The 19261-nt window shown below is 39.9% G+C and overlaps 3 protein-coding genes across 5 annotated transcripts; 1 reads left to right on the top strand and 2 right to left on the bottom strand.

The window, feature by feature from the left end:
- Positions 1-3067: 3067 nt before the first annotated feature.
- Positions 3068-8046, bottom strand: psmd8 (proteasome 26S subunit, non-ATPase 8). Its single transcript, XM_031760394.2, has 8 exons — positions 7934-8046; positions 7530-7641; positions 6117-6189; positions 5917-6019; positions 5654-5819; positions 4979-5079; positions 4423-4534; positions 3068-3876 (listed from the first exon to the last, which is right to left on the bottom strand). The coding sequence occupies exons 2-8, from the start codon at positions 7632-7634 to the stop codon at positions 3739-3741; spliced, it is 798 nt and encodes a 265-aa protein (XP_031616254.1). The 5' UTR covers positions 7635-7641; positions 7934-8046; the 3' UTR covers positions 3068-3738.
- On the top strand, positions 7673-10347 carry nup88 (nucleoporin 88). Its single transcript, XM_031760393.2, has one exon. It carries the CDS (start codon positions 7745-7747, stop codon positions 9902-9904), a length of 2160 nt encoding a protein of 719 aa, XP_031616253.2. The 5' UTR covers positions 7673-7744; the 3' UTR covers positions 9905-10347.
- A 1855-nt stretch (positions 10348-12202) lies between these two features.
- Positions 12203-18844, bottom strand: ehd2b (EH-domain containing 2b). 3 transcript variants are annotated; one of them, XM_031760404.2, is made up of 8 exons: positions 18568-18844; positions 18434-18496; positions 16847-17316; positions 16541-16717; positions 15401-15516; positions 13921-14333; positions 13651-13815; positions 12203-13528 (listed from the first exon to the last, which is right to left on the bottom strand). In XM_031760404.2, the coding sequence occupies exons 3-8, from the start codon at positions 17065-17067 to the stop codon at positions 12980-12982; spliced, it is 1641 nt and encodes a 546-aa protein (XP_031616264.1). In that variant the 5' UTR covers positions 17068-17316; positions 18434-18496; positions 18568-18844; the 3' UTR covers positions 12203-12979. The 3 variants fall into 3 exon arrangements, with proteins under 3 accessions (XP_031616264.1, XP_031616263.1, XP_031616265.1); XM_031760403.2 differs by having other exon boundaries at positions 18434-18844; XM_031760405.2 differs by having other exon boundaries at positions 15419-15516; positions 18434-18844.
- Positions 18845-19261: the final 417 nt, after the last annotated feature.

Raw genomic sequence — 19261 nt, 5'->3', positions numbered from 1 at the left:
TGTCTCTTTCGGTTAAAATTCCTGCAATTCTTCACGATGTCCTTGGACGGCTTTGAGTTAAAGCAGAAATACCACAATGAGAACTGTAATGTAAAGTGGCAATGATAGGCATTGCTGCCACGTGTTTTTAATGTCTCTTTAATGAAAATTATAGCGTGAGCCTATTCCATGTCCATCAAGTTCACTTATTATAAATTAACTTTCTGCTGTTCCTTCAGTCCCTCTAATTCGTTTAGGATTTTGATATTAAAAAAAAAAAAAAAGTAAGTGTGAATTAACAACAACATACCAGACAAGCGTCAGATCCAGGTCTTGGTGCTGCTCAGTGGCTTCCTGCAATGCAGATTCTTGGAAATCAAGGGTGAAAAGAAAATTTTTCTTAAGTCGAGAAAGAAATTACTTTTTCATTCATCCCTGAAGCTCAGTTATGTTACATCAGCAAAATAACCTGATTCAAACACACAGGTAGTTCTCACAACTTTAACATGTACAATTCTTTTAAATGCAAATAACACAATCTCACGGCACTTTACAAGATAAATGACTTACACTATTATACCCCATAGGCTAACCAAACTAATCCCTTTAAGCCAGCTCTCTTGGTGATAGTGGTCTGTCTCGCTCTTGTAGTTCTGTAGAAGATGTTGTGTTTAAATACCCAAGTTTAGTTTTCAGCACCACGGACAGTCCCTTCATAAACGGCTCAGACGCAATCACAAACTAATCTACATTTTATGTGTCTTCATCACTTTTAAGTTAGTTTAGAAAAAATATTCCATGATAATAGGCTAACTTAAAACATAATTTATGTTAAACCTTGACATAATTTACTAATTTTAGTAACAATAACCTACTACTAACAACAACAACAACATGAGCTTGTTATTTGGCTGCCAAAATGTGAGGTATTAACAGTGCAGAGACAGATATTTAAGATATTATAATTTTGGGGGGCTCATACACTGCATTTTTCCAAATGACGTCCAGCACCATGTCATGATCTCTGTGTGTATAGAGGCACCTTCAAGTGTATATTTCACTTCAATTCGTTCATGCAATAGCATTGAACAGTTTTATCAGCTGCAATATGCATCATGCATCCCTTTCCCACCACTTCTCAAAGATTCTCTGTTGGATTGAGGTCAGGTGACTGTGGAGTTCATTTGAACACAGTGAACCTGACATTGATATGGTCAAGAAACCAATGTGATATATTTTAAACTTTGTGATATCGATAAGCAATAGATGGGCACACTTTAGTAACAAAGAGGTGGACAGCAACAATATTCAGACCGCCTATGGTGTTTGAAAGATGTTCAGTTACTGAACATCTTTCAGTACTATAGGGCCCAAGGTGCGTCAAGAAGATATCGCCCATGCTATTAAACCACTAGCATCAGTCTAAGCTATTGATTCAATGCAGGATGGATCCACACTTTCATGTTTCATACTGACGCTCATTTTAAACTTCAGCAAGTCATCTTAACCATGCCTAAAGGATTGAAAGATTGATTGTTAATGCAAATGTCTAATCATTCTAACCGGTGTAACTTAAAAAGTGGCTGGTAAGTGTACAGTAAGGCAATGACGAAACATGGCAGCATCATTACACATCCATGTACTAATAAAACTAAACTTCCACCGTGAAACCACAGTTTTTTTTCTTTTTGTTTTTTGGTTAATCTGTAATTTTAAGGTTATTTGAATACATAAAATGTTACTAATGATTCAAAACTTACATATCTTATTCAAAATGCTCTTCCAAACCTCTACCTGGCCGCATAAAACCTTAATTTGCTTAAATGGCCTATGTTTCTAACGGTAACTAGCCAAATTAAGTAATTAGAAAATAAAATAAAATAAAGTTTGAAGGGTCAGCAAGAGGTTTGAACCAACTAGTGCAAGCTACCGCTATCAGTCAGACCCAGATTGGCTGGCTCAGCATTTAATAACAAAACAAAACAAAAAAAAACAGACCTAACTCCATATTACAAAATTTGTGTTTCTGTGGATACAGAAAATAACAAAGTCTGTTTCTTAGCTTAACACTAGCGCAGTATGTTAGCTTGCCAGTTACCCGGTTCTGTTGAAGCTGCTTTCTTTCTTTAAAATAACACATATTTTATTTATTCCAAAGGTTGGGGGTATTTCTTTGTGTCAGTAGTAAAACAAAACAAAACAAAAAAACCCCCAAAACTACATTGACTAAGTGCAATACCAATAAATACTTCAAAACTAATTTACAAATGAATACAATCAGGAAAAATAAGTATACATCAAATTGAACCCAGCAGTGGCAGTGAAGCAATACACAGATTGATGGACTCAATTCCTGTAGTTTGTGCCTCTGAAGCAATGAAAAGATTCACAAGGCTGTGGCCACAAAACGCTGACCCAGTAACACACATCCCACAAGCTGCATCAGCTCCAAGTGCAATTCACATCTTCTAAAAACAAGCAACCAAAACAACAACTGTGGACTAAAGGAGTCGTACAATGAAACAAAAACCACACACGAAAACTAGAAGAGAAATAGTAGTTTTATCTTTTTTTCATAATTGCTGAAAGGGATAATGAATAACTGAATGGATATTTTGATGAATTGCATCATCACCAGTTGCTGGGTGCGCTGAAGTCAGATATCCAACACCAGGCATGTCAGCATAACCAAAACATGCTTAGCACCCAAAGAAAAAGAAGTGCACAGAAGACATGTGGTATGGTATAGTATACATTCAACATAGGGAATCTGGCTATCATTAATAAAATCTGATTAACTATGTGATAGTGACTAGTACACAATCTTACCCTTAAGATAAAAGTTCAAGTGTTTTACTCTTCCTTCTATTTTTCTTGGTACTCTTGATTAATAATCAGTAATTCTATTTTTGATTCCACTTCCAAATGCACCAGCTGCATCCAGCTTACTCAACATCGAAAGAGACTAGGAAAGACAATGGCCAATGAAAGAAGGCATAACTATTAAGCTGCTATCAGTGGCTTAATTCTGAGAAAAGTTAGACATGTATAAAGAACACAACACTAAAATGCCAAGTCATGCAAAAAGTTTGTTTTATGAATCATTTATTGTAGATCAATGTGTTTACAAAATGTCTAGTGAGGAAGAGTCGAACACAAACTTCAGTGGCAATTTTAGATACAAGGCAAGGGCAATACATTTATTTTAGTTCTACCCAGGAGAAAACTTTGTATACAAAAAGAATTTGAAGTTCAGGAAAAAAAAATGGTGAGATTGTTGACAATTGTTTGACACTGAATACCAAAATTAGGGTGATGACTTTAAACTTTCTTACAGTTGAAAAAGAAGAGACCCAGTGTTTTAAAAAATATCTGGGAATGACTAAAGAAAACTAAAGTTTAATGGTGGACAGATGGTATTTTGAATAAAAGAACCAGCTTTAAACACTCAGACCCTCACATGTCTGCAATATAGATATTTATATAGCAACTGCTAATTAGACCAAAGGTGATATTTTCAGTAGGTTTTTTGTATTAAAATAAAAACCAATCTGTCAGACTTCCAGGTAGATTTGGGAAAACAGGAATAATGGATGCCAGTTGATTTGTGAGGCATAGGAAACAAATAAACCATTCTGGCAATAAAGGAAGTCATATCCCTTAGTGAAACTGTGTTTGAGCTGACTGGATGTATACTGGACCAGTGGCGTGTTTGTCTGAGTGCATCTGTACATGGTTGAGTGTGTTCCTGGGGGCGGATTACACAATCATTTCCAGCTGTCGTGCGTATTCGATGACCTGTTGTGCCAGCTCAGTAGAAGGGATGTTCACCTCTTCTGTCCGCTGTTGCTGATTGGTGAAAGAGTAATAGCCATCTGCACTCAAATTCCATCCTCTCTGAAATGGGGAAAAATGTATTCATTTAAACAAATAAAAATAAAACGAAAATCAACAGTTACAGATTGCTCATGTAGTTATTTGACTTATTATAATTTAATTATAGACAACTTGTTAAGGAACATCTGAAAACAAACAGTAAAATTTATCTTTTCCATCTGATGTTAATCGTTATGGATATTACTTATTTTTCAGGTTCTGCCTATGCACAAGTTTTATCTAACATCTGGAGGGACATTTTCTGTATCTTAACAAGCCAGTTTCTGACAACCCCCCTCCCCATATCCAATCATAATGACATCTACAACATAACACGTTAAATAAAAACTAACTTAGACTTTACATAAATATTTCAGGCACCAAGGCCACCTGACAGCCAGTGTTTACCTAATAAATCTTAATAAGCATTTGCATAAGCAGAAGCAACAGAGTTAAGCAGAAACTTAATTTCTTTAAATCATGTTATCACAGCAGGAATCTAATGTCTCCTCCTCATAATCTCTGGATTCGACTACAGGTTTGACTCCCAAATAAAAACAGACTTACCTTCTTGGCATACTCTGTCATCTTTTTAGGGGAACTGAAGAAAAGCACACGGGTAGCTTCACTGAACTGGATCTGCTCATACGCCTTCTCTATGCAACCTGCAATCTCATCGCTGCAATTGAAAAGGTCAGCTTTAGTTAAAGTCATCTTCAAAGGACAGAGTTGTATTTTTAATGACGTTTTATACATTTCTAGATTATTATGGCACAACACCGTGAAATAAAGTTGTTTTTTTTCCAGAGTTCACAGTACAAATTAAGAAACATTAAAAATTAGACAAAGACAGGAAAGATGTTGTTTAAGAAGTTGTTTAAACTGCCATCTATTTCACATTTGCTCAGGTTAAAGTATTGGTACAACTATGAGAGTAAAATAAATCATTGTGTTTGTTGTGTTGAGTTGTCTTTACACTATTCGCTGTAACTATGTAAAATAGGTGTGCAAAAACTATTTTAATCTAACTGTTGTTATGTGGTTGTAGGCTACTGATAAATATTTTAAAATTTACAGCGAATGCAGAATGTGTTAAAGACATTGTAATCATTACGGTCCTTACCGAATTGTGTCCAGAAGAATATCTATAAAAAAGGTGTAGCTCTCAGCAGGGATGTTGCCTTTGGCTAGGAACACTTTGTTGTAGCTTCCCTCCATCAAGTACTGAAATTAGTAGAGAGAGAATAAAATATTAAGATTGCATTTACATTAAAGTTACTATAACAGGACTTAAATTATTGTGTATAAGTAAAACTCCAATAAGCCAAGCATTTGTCCAAATAAATATTTAGTTTGTGTAAATTAATATATATACACCTTCAAATACACAATGGGTATAAAATATCAGAGCACACATTGATCTATCTCAGGCCAAAAGCAATCTATTAAATCTTAGTGAAGCATATAAAGGAATTACTGCAAATAGCAGTCAAACATAACCCTCTGGTGCAACATCTACTGTAGGATCAAAACTATTTTACAAATGTAGCTTCAATAATTTCAAGTCAACACTAATGCTAGCCTGACACTAATGATATTAGTGCTTCATCCCAGCTGACTGGTAAAAAAAAAAAAAAAAAAGTCATCTGGAACCTTACATCACTAATTTTGAGCAATTTAAGGGTACAAATTTCCAATTGGACACACAAATTGTTTTTTTTTTCTTTAACACCTGATATTGCACAATAAAAATCATCCAAATCAAAATCAGGCATTGTCCATGAGTAAGCTATAGCACCTGCTCTAGAGACACTGGGTGTCTGATGTACACGTTGGTCTGAATATCTCTAGCACTCAATCTTTCGAGTTCTGTGTGAAACTCAGAGACGCGATTCTGCGAAAGCAGGAAGAGCAGGTTCAGTCCAAGTAACTGATGCATGTAGGCAGCTTCAGGCAGCTCTTCTCTAGAAAAGAAAAAAGAAAAAGATGTAAATAATTACTTCAGTTACAAAAAGACCTCAATCTTGGGCAACAAATTCTTTAAGAGAAAGTGGCATTTACTTGTAATCAAAGTAGTAACATTTTAGCTGGGCCATGTATCGCTCAAAGGATGGGATGTCCTTCTTGAGGATGCTCCATAAGGCTCCTATTTCAAGGACATCACCTAAAATACAAGCATAAATTGTACTTAGAAATTATTTTGCAAGTAACTTAAAAAGCTGTTGTGTTAACTTGTGGCAGCTTGATATGCAGGTACTCACGAGCTAAAATGAGCTGCTGCTTGGTGAGCGAGGATCCACTGGTAGGTAAAAAGTTCAGATCCAGTAATGAAATCTGTTTAAAAAAAAAAAAAGATAAATGTATCAATGTAAATCTAAATTACATTACATATTATTTGTAACAGAAGCAAACCCCAAAGTTGGTTTTCACTGAGTTCTAACAACCTACATAACCTTATAAAACGTTTATTTTGATGTCAGACTCCTGTTGAAACTTTTTTCCTTTGTTTCTCAATCAAACTCTGTTTTTAAAAATTAACATTTACATATACAAAGCATCTCAAAGCCAGGGTTATCTCACAAGAAATAAGGAAGAAACAAGGAAGAACACAAGATAAATATACAGAGGAAAAAGCAGAGTTACTTGTACACATTAACAATCTAATTTATCAAAGTTATATTTTATTGTAACCGTTTTTTTTCCTTTTCAAGATCCTTAACGCTAGTGCTGTGTTGTAATAGTTCCTAATTAAAAAAATGAATAAATCAAAGCTTGACTTGGAGATGGTCCATCTTGTTTTGTTTTGTGAATGTGAAATTTCCCCAACATCATCATTAATACCCACCAGAAGGCAGTTGTCCAGTAGGATGTCCTTAGTAAACGAGGACAGCAAACTGGTGACATAATGAACCAAACCAAAGATATCAAGAACCTTTTTTGTTTTTAAGCATTGAAGAGAATGCTAGTTGTGTATAGTTAGGGGTAGCATTTCAGATTCCCCTTGGAATGCACTTGGTTATTACATTTGTATTTTTTGTCATTTAACAAGAAGCTGCAATGAGCTCTTTATCTCCAAGTGGCTGTACCATACGTGGAATTGATTGAATTGAATAGGTGTATTTTATATATGGGCTAATATAACTTTCATAACAGTTGCTTCTTAATAGAAATATAATAGATTTGACTGACTTTGCCTTGCAAAACTGTTTGTATATACGAACAATTTTTGAATACGAAAAACATCTGTGCTGATGTCCTTATCACGGGTCACTTTTTTTTTTTTAAAGGTTCTAATCAATTTATTGGGGCACCTCTTTTTAGTGATACCTGCTTCAACTCGGCTTAAACTTACCAAACAGAAAGCTGAGCTAACGAAAGGTACAGTGACGTTAGCTTTCATTGACTAAGTTAATCATTTGTTTCATCATTATCCTAAAATGATGATATTGTTCGATCCCTCTCCAAACATTTGTTTGTAGTTAGCAAGTGAAAACTCTACACTATTCTACCAAAATTAATTTAATTATCGATGTTTATCCAGTTACTCACGTTAACGTACAGCGTTAGCTGGGCTAGCGTAAGTTAGCAATCTGTTTGCTAACAGTGCTAACGTTTACAAATAGAAAGACTTCCTTCCTACAATCAACCCTGGACAAGCAAATGTGCGACTTTACCTTAAGCTTACTCAGAAGGTCTCCACATTTGTTTAGGTTTGGATTTTTCTTGTTCCATTCCGTTTTAAGTGTCTCATACAGCCCAGCGGTCTCTTTCAGCGCCATGGTGATTCTGCAAAATATACGACACCGGCCACCGTAACACGTTAAATGACTGTCGTGAAAAAAACTAAAACACGTTACTGCTTCCTTCAGAAATCAGACAGTTGATCAAGATGGCGGCACTCAATTCAGAACAGTGGCTGAATGACTTACCGAACCACACGATATTCAAAATAATACGCGAGAAGTTGGATTTGGAGCGCACCTCGAGTGAAAGAGGGATCGCTAAGAACCTCACGTTTTGTTTGGGAGCGGATTTTTTCGTGTGGGACGATTCAGACCGCGTGTTTTACACAACCAACCTGCGGCAGTTAAACACAGAGGAGAGCTCCAGTAGCGGGAAGTATCAGACCTTGCTGTGCATCAACCCGCCGCTCTTTGAAGTGTGCCAGGTGCTGGTGAGCCCGACACAGCACCATGTCGCGCTGGTCGGTCAACGAGGCGTCTCGGTCCTGGAGCTTCCTCTGCGGTGGGGCAAGAGGTCCGAGTTTGAAGGCGGACGCAGCAAAATCAACTGCAAGACAATCCCTGTGGCGGAGCGCTTCTTCACCAGCTCACCGTCGGTCAGTCTGCGACAGGCGGCTTGGTACCCTAGCGAGACTGACGAGCCACATATGGTGCTGCTCACTTCAGACAACACGATCAGATTTTACGGCTTGAAGTCTCCGCAGACATCGGCCAAAATCCTGCCAGTGTCGCAGTCAGAAGATGAGAGCAGCCTCCACCCTCCGGTGCGTTCGTACGCAGCTTCTCTGGGAGAGATAGCAGTGGCGTTTGACTTTGGGCCGATTTCATCCCCTCCTCGGCAGCTGCCAGGACAGGTCTCCAAAGACCAGCTGGTCTACCCTCTCTATATTCTTTACGAAAATGGGGAGACCTATGTGAGCTACACGAGCCAGGTAAACGGTATAAGTCTAAGTAAACCCGTTGGACCTCTCCCCATGTATCCAGCAGCAGAGGATAACTATGGCTATGATGCTTGTGCCATTCTGTGCCTGCCATGTGTTCCGAGTATCTTGGTCATCGCCACAGAAACGGGCACACTGTATCACTGTGTCGTGCTGGAGTCTGAAGAAGAGGACGACACGGGGGCAGTGGAAAAGTGGATCCGAGGCACAGAGACAGTGCCAGCTCTTTATGTGTTTGAGTGTGTTGAGCTAGAGCTCATACTTAAAGTGGCAACGGGAGAGGACGAGGAGCCGCAAGAGTTTGATTTCACCTGTCCAATCAAACTGCACAGAGACCCCCTCTGTCAGCACCGGTATCATTGCACCCATGAAGCAGGAGTGCACAGCGTGGGGCTAATCTGGGTCAACAAGCTGCAGAGGTTCCTTAAATCAGATGAGGAGGATAAGGACAGTCTCCAGGAGCTGGCTGCTGAGAAGCGCTGCATCGTAGAGCACATTCTTTGCACCAGACCGCTCCTGACCAGTCAGTCGGCTCCAATTCGTGGTTTTTTGATTGTGTCTGACCTCGCCTTGGGCGCCACCATGATCTGCATCACCAGCAATTACGAGTGCATTCTGTTACCCCTTCTGAGCTCCATTCGCCCTCCCTCCCCTCCCCTGCTTTGCTCCCACCCAGGTCTGGGCTCTGCCAGCTCCCCTCTGCGTGGGCTGGCCGAAGACTCCTTTGAGCAGCACATTCGCAACATCCTGGCACGGAGCTCCACCAATCCTCTTGTACTTAAAGCTGGAGACAAGGACACATCACCACCACCTCCAGAGTGTCTGGAGCTCCTCAGCAGAGCCACACAGGTGTTCCGTGAGGAGTACATTCTCAAGCAGGACATGGCTCGTGAAGAGATGCAGAGGAGGGTGAAACTCCTGACAGGCCAGAAGAACAAGCAGCTGGAGGAGTTGTCTCTCTGCAGGGAGGAGAGGAAGAGTTTGAGAGAAGCAGCAGAAAGGTTGGCTGATAAATACGAAGATGCAAAGTATCGCCAAGAAACCATTATGAACAGGGTTAAGAAAGTGTTGTGTAGCCTGCAAAGCCAGCTACCCATACTGTCAAACAGTGAAAAAGAAATGAAGAAGGAGCTGCAGACCATCAATGATCAACTGAAACACCTGGACAACTGCATCAGACAGGTGAACATGAAGATGGAGTACCAGAAGACACAAGTGGACAAGGATATGCCCGGAACTAGGGCAAGAGTCTCTCTCAACGCTCCCCAGAAAAAGGTTGTTCAGGATGTCCTCAAAGAACAAGGACAGCAAATTGGTGACATGATGAAGCAGATCAAAGACATCAAAAATCATTTTAGTTTCTAAACACTGCAGAAAAATGCTAGTTTTTTTCTGTATAGTTGGGAAAATATTTCAAATTTCAAATACACTCAGTTATTACATTTGCATTTTTTTCTGACATTTGTTAAGAAACTGTAATGAGTTCTTGAGCTCAAAGTGGTTGTGCTATGTTCTTATATACTATATCTTATATGCGCTAGTGTAACTTTACCTTTCATACCAAATGTTGTTCCTTAATACAGAATACAGAAATACAAAAGGTTGGATTTTCTCTTACAAAAAATTGTATATTTTTACATCAATATTTTTTACATGTTAATGATTGAGTCACTAACATACTCAGTTTAATGTCCCATGTATAGGCAGGAAAAATTAAAAATAATTTGTGCTAAACTAACCTTATACAGCTGTTTTCAATTTTGTTTGCTCACTTTTTTGCATAAAAAAATAAACTTGAAATTATTCAACTTGTTTGTGTCTCAATGTAGGATAGCTACAAAAAGCAGAAATATTAAGAGACAAATCCAAGTTAACAGTTTTATATTGAGGTGTATTAACTGACATGTTCACAGCTGCTGGTTGCTGTATTTGCCAGAGTACTTGGAGAAACCCCGTGTAAACAGGGGGAAGATGCAAACACCACTCAGAATATCCCAGTTAATAATTTAACTGCGAAAAAAACAAACAAATGTGAACCGAGCTAAATATTCCACGTCCTGGATGTTTGAACTTTTAGAGGAGGCTAAAATTATGTGAGTGTTTTGTTTGATATGGATGTTTAGCATAGATGCAATACAGAGCATGTCCCCAGTATGTGAAGGAAAGGGGTGTATGCTAAGAGACACAGCAAGAGCATAACTCCTAAACAGAAGGCAGGAAATTATTTGTTTTTTCTTGGTTATTGTCTTAATAAACATTGTAATCCAAAATTGTAAACAATGTTAAAATTCAAGTAGGACTTTGTACACACTTGGGATTCACTTTTTCTCCCATGTCTGAACATGTCCTTTAATGTGCACAGCTGCATGCCTCCAGTCTGCCATCTACAGCTGGGAACTCCAGTGAACAATTTCAGCACAAGATTGCCAGGAATCCTGTATCCACCAGGTGTCACCCCATCTCCAGAGCTGACGGCCTCAGTTTTTCTTCCACTACAGGTTTCCTAGTGAGGAATTCCCCACATAAACAGTCAGTGACGTATAAGGAGACCCCAGTTTTGTTGAGTAAGCTTCATTGTTGGGGATCTTTGACGTTGCTGGGGTCATCTACTGTAATTTAGGCTGCTTGCAGGGTTGCTTTGGTAGCTTGATTTGAATACCAAATATTTGAGATGGCTTATGACCCAGAATAACTATTTACGTAACAGACAAGCACTGTTTAAACTGCTATTGGGATGGGGTTTTTTTTACTCTCTAAGGTGATGGTAGCTATGACTTAATAATATACAAGGAGAGCATTTTTAGTCAAGAAAGTGCATGTCTTTATGACCATTAAGCTGGAGTTTTTTCCACACACATTACCTCCCACCTTTTCTTTCAGATACATAGAAGAGGGTGTGGTAAACAGCAGGGCTCACTCAGGAACAGTCCAAAGGGGGAATTTTAAGTTCTTTCATAAAGGTACAATGTTTGGATCCTGAGGAAACTTAGCAGACCCTAGGAAAGGAGATATTAATAACTCCCAGTCCAGCCCACCACATTCTTCACATGTGAGTCACTGTAAGCTGGAGAGCTGCGAGGAAAGGGCTGCATTGCCTCTGTTTCTCATTTGTGTTTCTTTCCATGGAGGAGTGGAAAAAGAAGGCGGGGAGGCCACTCCTTCTTTAGGAAAGCCTGAAACTCTTATGTGAAATACGCAGCTCTACGCAGGACACGTTCACGCTCATACCACATAGTTTACACCAAAACCAAACACCGTGTGCTGGGAGGCTAATGTGAATGTGAACATAGAACTAAACTGGGATGAAGGGGTACAAATAGACTGCATGTGTGTGTGTGATAGTTGTGCGAGAGAGCGAGAGGCAGAAAAAAAGCTTCAGATGGTGGGAACAACAAGGGAAAGCGCCTCGGAAAATGGTGGTATGGGGACTTGGCAGAGGAGACTGTGAGTCACTGTTTATGTGGTCTGTCACTGAGAGACCAAGTGAGCTTGATAAAACACAAAATTTTGGTAAAAAAGAGTCAAAGCAAATCCCCATAGCTATTACTTCTATTTAAGGTCATTTATTTTCAGATTGTAGGCATCTTGATAACTAAGTTTAAAAACCTTTTCAAGTTGTATAAAAGTTTTTGCTTGTATGAAAGAATAACCAAAGAGACTAGACACAGTCAGGTAGTTTTATTTGGTTACAATGGTTGTTAACATAAGAACAGTTGGCAGAGCTGTGTACAGTAGTCAGTAACATGGCATTCATTCAGTCTAGTTGAGAATGTAATGTTCTTTTATGCAACGCAGATCCTAATCCTGCACATACAACATAAACAGCGACAATTTCAAAAATAATGTATAAATTCAGCACAAAAATGTGGCATATAAAGCATCAGAGTGAAATGCATTCAGATTATTAGATTTGTACATGATTGTTCTGTTACATGGAGAAGAAAATGCTGAAAACAAAACTTTAGAAAATAAGTTGAAAATAAATTTCTAAATGATGCTTCACTGGACTGATCACATATGAAAAAAGGCATATTCCTACAAATAATCTCTAATATCTAGACACTGAAGGAATGTTAAAATGTTAAAAAAGGTTTGTTTTTTTTAAGAATAAAGTTGCTCTGGAGTTTTTAAAAGTACATGCAGAGTTTTGCTCACTTAGTCTCAGCCTTTTATTTCTGCTCAGCAAATATATATTCATCATAAAAAAGGCAACTTTGAGGAGTCAAAGGGAAGAAGCAAACATCCTTTGACTTATACACAATCCTTTTCTGAAAGCCCTTGTTTGTCGACTTATATTTAAATACAGCATGTTCATTGTGCAAGATTATAATCATTCTCAGAGGAAACGTTGCATACCTAACATGCAACATTTAGATTTGGGTCTGCAGGAAAATAAGAGCAAATAGAACAGTAGCGTAGGTGTGACAGCCAGTAGATGGTCTATGCATCAGAGCCTTTCTGCCTGCGTTTGGAGGGTGGGATCAGACGGGTGGGAAGCTCAGGGGGAAGACCATGACCCTCCAGCTTGACCTCAATTAGGTGGCTGGCCAGGGCAAATTCTTCATCATCCAACATGCCATCACGATCGACATCTGAGAGCTTCCAGATGCGACCCAGAACAGAGTTGGGCAGGCGGGAGCTCACCATCCAGTCCTTTGCCTTGGTGCCGCTTAGTTTCCCCTCATTGGGAGCAAGGTTGTAGAAGATTTCATCATATTTGGGCTTGTCTTTGGTCACCACCCAATCTTCCTCCTCCTCACAACCCTCTCCATTTTCCTCAGCAAAGGGGTCACCTTCTGAGAAAGGTCCAGCACGGGTCCCCAAGAAGGCACCACCCTGCACACCTGGTTGATCACCTGCTTCCAGCTCCTCTTGCCTCAGGAGGGGCATCAGTTTGGCAATGTCACTGGAGAGCAACTCATCCAAGGATGCCATCAGATTGGGCTTCAAGGATTTGAACTTGGTAAAATCATGAACCATCAGTTGTTCCTTTAAAAACGAGAATAATGTGTTAGTCCTTAGATTTAATAGTTAAATTAGAATAAACTTTCCTGTTGTAACCACAAGTTAACAGAAGTTGCTTGTAAAGAAAGCCAGTGTTTCAAACAAACCTGCATCTTAGCACAGTCTGGAAAGTCTCCAGCAGAAATGTTGTGCTGAAGCTGGATCTTGGAGAAAATAACTGGTAGCTGATAGATCAGATTCTTCTTTTTATTATCCTTCCTGAAGACAGAACGCATCTCCTGCTTCAGGTGGCTGATGATGTGGGCGTGGACCTGGGATTAAGAGAAATAAAACACACAGAGTGAAACAATATGACTTTCTGAATAATCATTTAATGAAAACATGCTGAGGCGTGAACAAATATGCAACTCACTCACCCTAACCAGACGGGCTCTCTTGACCAGATCATTGAGCTTGCGTATGGCTGCATTTCGAGGAAGGTTTTGAATGTCAGCAAAGAGATCCTCCTCCTCCAGCTCAAACAACTTACGGTTGTCTGTTACCAGCAATGGCTCTGCCCAGAAGGAGCCGATATAGACACGCAGAACCTCTGGAGTGCCAAATACTTTCCCCAGGGACCACATTAGGGCACCGTACACTCGCATCAGCTGCTGAGTGCCCACCATGTCTGCTTTGTTTAGCACCACACGCAGTTTGTCTTCATTGCCTTTCAGGGCACCGATGGCCTCGGAGAACTCATCAGATATCTCTAGCTTGTGAGCATCAAACAGCAGGATGATGCGGTCCACACGTTCTGCAAACCAGCGCAGTACAGCTGGGAAGTCATACCCTGTTTAAACAAAAAAGATGCAATCACTGATTCATCCGTAGACCTAGATGTGGAGTATGCATTGAACAAACAAGGGTCAGGAGAGGGAAGAAGGTCAACACAGACACAAACCCTAAAGATTATAATCTGTAAAATCCCAAAGGCTGAATTTTCAGTCACAGAGGCTTCATTTTTGTGCAAGACATAATTAAAAAAAAACAATTATTTGACTTAATGTTTGAAAGTGAAAGTCTAATAAATTGTTTATTATTTTTTTCAGGTATTGGTTGATCTGTATCAACATGATTCTACTAAATCATAAGTTTTTTTTAAAATCCCCCCCCTCCAACAAAAAAAACATACTCCACACACTTTCTGTGGGATGGCCACATAGATAGTTTTGGTTTTTATCTTTTTTTGGTTTTAAGATAGCATCAAAATGTTTGATAACTGAACTGTGGTACACACAGCACAAGAAAATGCTAAAAAAAAAAAAAGTAGTAGCCTACTTTTAAAAGAGCATCAGTATCTCTGAATAATCCAATCAATTTCTTTGTTAACTGAGAAACTGAGACTTCTCTTTTAACATCTTATTTACTTCCATCTTCTTAGGATATAGAAGCAAATCTTGCAGATGAATATTTTAAAAATTCTAGTGATCAAACCAAAACTGTTTACATGGCTAGATACCACCAGCGGTAAGCAAGGAAATATGTTTTCATAATTTGGGTATGCTGACCCTTTAAACTTGTTAGTTGGTCATGCAGACTGATTGGAATAATGGTTTGCTTGGAGCATGAGTGAATATTAAATTGGAAAAAAACAAAATGGTGTGAGGTGATGGTGATAGTTAATGCTCAACAGTACCAGTACCAGATGTGCTTGCAGAGTTGACTGCACTGTTTCTGTTCCTTATTATGATTTTATGGCTGCTGTGCACTGCAGAGATGTTTTTTGCTCTGCTGCCAAATGTCATTGCAACAGAGCATACTGGTCCCATGAGTTAGCCAGGCGTGCCAAGGAGATGAGTTTGTGAACTGATGTTCAAGGACGTGTGTCTCTGCAGGCCCCCTATGCCCTCTCCTCACCTTTGCCACTTCCCTCACCTCGGCTCACTCTCTGTTTGGCACCAGACAGGATCCCTGGTGTGTCAATAATGCTGATGCTCTCCAGAACCTGGTTAGGCATTTGGGCACACTGGAATCTAGCATATGCATCAGCAAACAAAGAATGACATAACATTGTTTAAAAATAGGGTCATTAAGGTCACTTTAGTTTAAAAAAAATCTGCCAGTGTCAATGGAAATAGTCTAAATTATGTGGAAATAGTCAACTCTTATCAAAAAAGCCAGTGCGATCTCAGGAGCAGATTGAAAGCCACTCTGTCCACACACCCTGTCCCTCCCACTGAAGGCCATTGTGTGCAAGCAGGCCTCTTTTGCTCTGGGCTTCCTGAAGGAAAATGACCATTACTGCCAGAATCAAACAATAAGGCTTGCTAACGACGTGTGGCTTAGAACAACACCACCACTTCCTGCAGCTTATGGGCTTAACGAGCCCACTGGTTCCTAGAACAGGAAGTCAACGCAAAAGGTGCGACGCAAATACATTCTCAAACTTACCCTGCTGAGGGAGACAGGAACGCATGCTTGGAAAACTTGCACCAGAATGTCATGAAGGAGCCCATTAACAGAAGCACTCTAAGTTCCTGTCACTTCTGGCCTGCATGGCTATGCCTCTAGTACCTCACTTCACTGTAAGACATGTAACTTCTTCCTTGGCTGACAACAGTGGAAAAACATCAGCTCGGGCAGTAAACATGGCAGGAATAAACGTCACGTTTGTCCTACAGTTTCCTCAGTCCCTCCACAGACTGTGACTTCATTTGGTTCTCTTTACCCTGAGAGGCTGTAGACCCCCCTAACCTCACTTTTGAACTTTAATACATTGAAGTTCCTGCCTGAGTACATGAACTTTCATCACCCTCTTGGGTGATATCGCTCTGTTTCACCATTTTTCCACAAATAAGGCAAGTGCCTCCTCCTCTGAAATTTGGCACAAGCACTTGAAATTCCAGAGCTAAAACACTCTCTGTAATCTTAATATCTCCTTCCCTGTTTCCCTCCATGAGTTCTCTCACATGTTCTGCCTATTTCATGCTAAAATGTAACTGTTTCGCTTAGTGAAAAAAATTCACAACACACTGTGAATAAAAGCCAGATTCTCACCTGTTGAGAAAGGTGTTTCCAAATGGATTGAGTTTGCGGAAAGGCTTGTTAGGGTCTACAATAAGGGCATTCCCTGGGATGACTGACTCCACGTCTCCATGCATGATGGCAGTGAAGCAGTCGGTGGTGGGTTCAGGACCTATCCTGCTCCCAGGAATATCCTGCTCCAGCAGATACCTGTAAATCAGACAAAAAGCTTGTAGTTTGTTTTGTTTGTTTTTTTATTTGCTGTCACTTAAATAAAGTAGAAATACTCAGGAAATATAAGAATGGGAAAATGTATACCGTAGAGTGGTAGTGTCTTACTTGATGAATGTTGTTTTTCCAGTGGAGTACTGTCCAACAACTAGCACCATAGGCTTATTGTCAAAATCTGCATCCTCCAAACTAGGAGAATGGAAGTCATGGAATCCATAGTACTGCTCCAGAGGCAGCAGTTTCTCACGGTACAGGGACTTCAGTCCCTCTGTCACAGTGTGGATCACCTCAGGCGCCTTCTTCACATTTTTTCTCCCCCAGCGTGACATACTGATTGATTAACAAGAGGATAGAGAGCTTCTTGCAAAAATCAGTGTCAGAGTTATATCAGTTGCTTGGAGTTATATTTCCTGTGGCCAAGCCTTGGAAAAACCTTCAGGTGTTTCCTGTATTTATATGAATGCTGCTCACTTGTCCTTGAGCCCTTTTCTGCACACACTTAGAGAAACGATAGGGCTGATGTTTAGTTTAAAGTTGGGAGTTTCTCCTTTGAGTCAACACACTGAAACCTTTAGATCCTGAAATGCAGAGAGAAAATGAGGCAGGTACAGGTTAAATCAAACAGAAAAAAGAGATAACGCCACATCCCAAAAGAGACCCGTGTGTTCTAGATCAAAGTCTGCCACATTCTAGAGTAACAATGTGGAATCTAAAGCAAACTTCAGCCCACCCTCAGTCTGCCAAGCATTTTCAGTGGATGCCTGGAAAAAGTTGGTGTTCATGTTGGAAAACTTGCAAACCCAGCCCTGCATCAGGATTTGCTCAGGCACAGCTCATTCCTTTACAGTGAAATGAGTAAGACATTCTTTTATCCGCTGCAGTTCCCCTCAGTGGAACATGTAATTCGTGCACAGACTGCTCATACAAGGAGACATCTCAGGAGATAGTGTTCTCATGGAAAAACAAATGTAACCCTTGAGTAATTATCTTTTTACAGCAGTCTTTATAAACAGAAACCCTGGATTAAGAGTCAAAGGCATAACTCATTATAGAAAGAGACTGACATTAAGGGAGATAGGCAAGACACATGTCAACAGATGTTAGCTCATCTGTGAAGAGCTTCTCTTGCAAATCCAATTTAAACTAGGATATTAAAAAAATCTCCCCCGAGGAAAACAGTAATCACAGTCCTGACATGTCATAAGACCAGTGTGGAAAGCCCTCTTGTCAAAATGGCGAACCCTGGAGATCTAATGGAGAGGCATTAAATGTTGCCATTATATACAAAAGTATTGCCGCGGCCAAGCTGTACGAGTAAAAGTGGATTTATGGTCTCACTGTGAAAATCAAAAAGCTAGTTTAGGCTTTGGGATCAGTTTATAATGTTTAAGGATGAAGGAAAATGCCTCGTGGGTTTGCACACTGGAATTGCAACAAAGTTTTGGACTTGGAACATGGAAAGTAACATTGAAATGTGCAAGAGCAGCAAGTACCAGGGGAGTGAAAAATATCAGAAGCCTATACAGAAAGTTTCCCAGTGCATTAATTATTTAGCTTCTTTATAAATTGTTGCACTCATTATATACCAAATCAAAGCTTAGTTTTCTCTCTGCTTTACAATCACAGCTACAGATTTTCAGTTAAAATGCAAGCCAATCATTACTGCCACATTTAAAGTTTAAAAGGAGTATTTACCAAGTTATTATGCAGGCTTCTTCAGGGAGTTCCCTCTAGCTCTCCAATCTTGCCCTCTGGAGCCTGGAAAATATTTTGGCTTAAGGAGATGAAAACAGTCTCTTGGGGAGCTGCAGCTACATGTATGGGTGTACCTCTGACAGCAAATAGGAACCCTCAGTGGAGCGTCAACGCAGCTGAATTACAGAGGATCGTTCTTCTCCTGGGTTTAATGTATTTCAGATGAGCTTCAGATCATCTGGAAAGGGTTCCCAATCTGCTTGCTGAAAAAACCCAAGGCAAACACTCAGACACACAGGCGCACCACACCGAGGATAATTTTTTTCTCTCTCTCCTTGCTTGCTTCTCTAAGTTTAATACACCTCCTCTTCCAGGGATGCCTGGCAATACTGTGGGCAGCACTAACACTCTACTGAGGGCAGGGATGAGCTAAGTCGTGGCTAGAGGGCGTGGACTGGAGGAGGGGGGTGCAAATAAATAATTTGGGTGGAGTTGCTTTTTTTTTTATTTTTTAAAGAGGGACAAACCTCCCACAGTCCTTATACACATTTTAAATATACACAACTTCATGCTGCAGTCTTTCGACTATAGCTTTGAAACTCCTTGTTTTACAATTTTATTTCAGTATAATCACGTCTTAGATTTAGAAATGCCAGTCCCCCCCCCACACACACACACCCACTTCCCCACCCCCCATATAAAAATGAGTTATTCTTTCCAAATTCTGTGGATGCTCCAGGCAATGACGCATACAAACCAGCTCTATGATTTCACTTCTGTGCACCACCTGCTGACTGTCTGATAGAGAACACACCCCAGTGCTGAAAC

Source organism: Oreochromis aureus, linkage group 14 (assembly GCF_013358895.1).
Source record: "Oreochromis aureus strain Israel breed Guangdong linkage group 14, ZZ_aureus, whole genome shotgun sequence".
Classification (NCBI taxonomy): Eukaryota; Metazoa; Chordata; class Actinopteri; order Cichliformes; family Cichlidae; genus Oreochromis; species Oreochromis aureus.
This window is presented reverse-complemented; position numbering and strand designations above follow the sequence as displayed.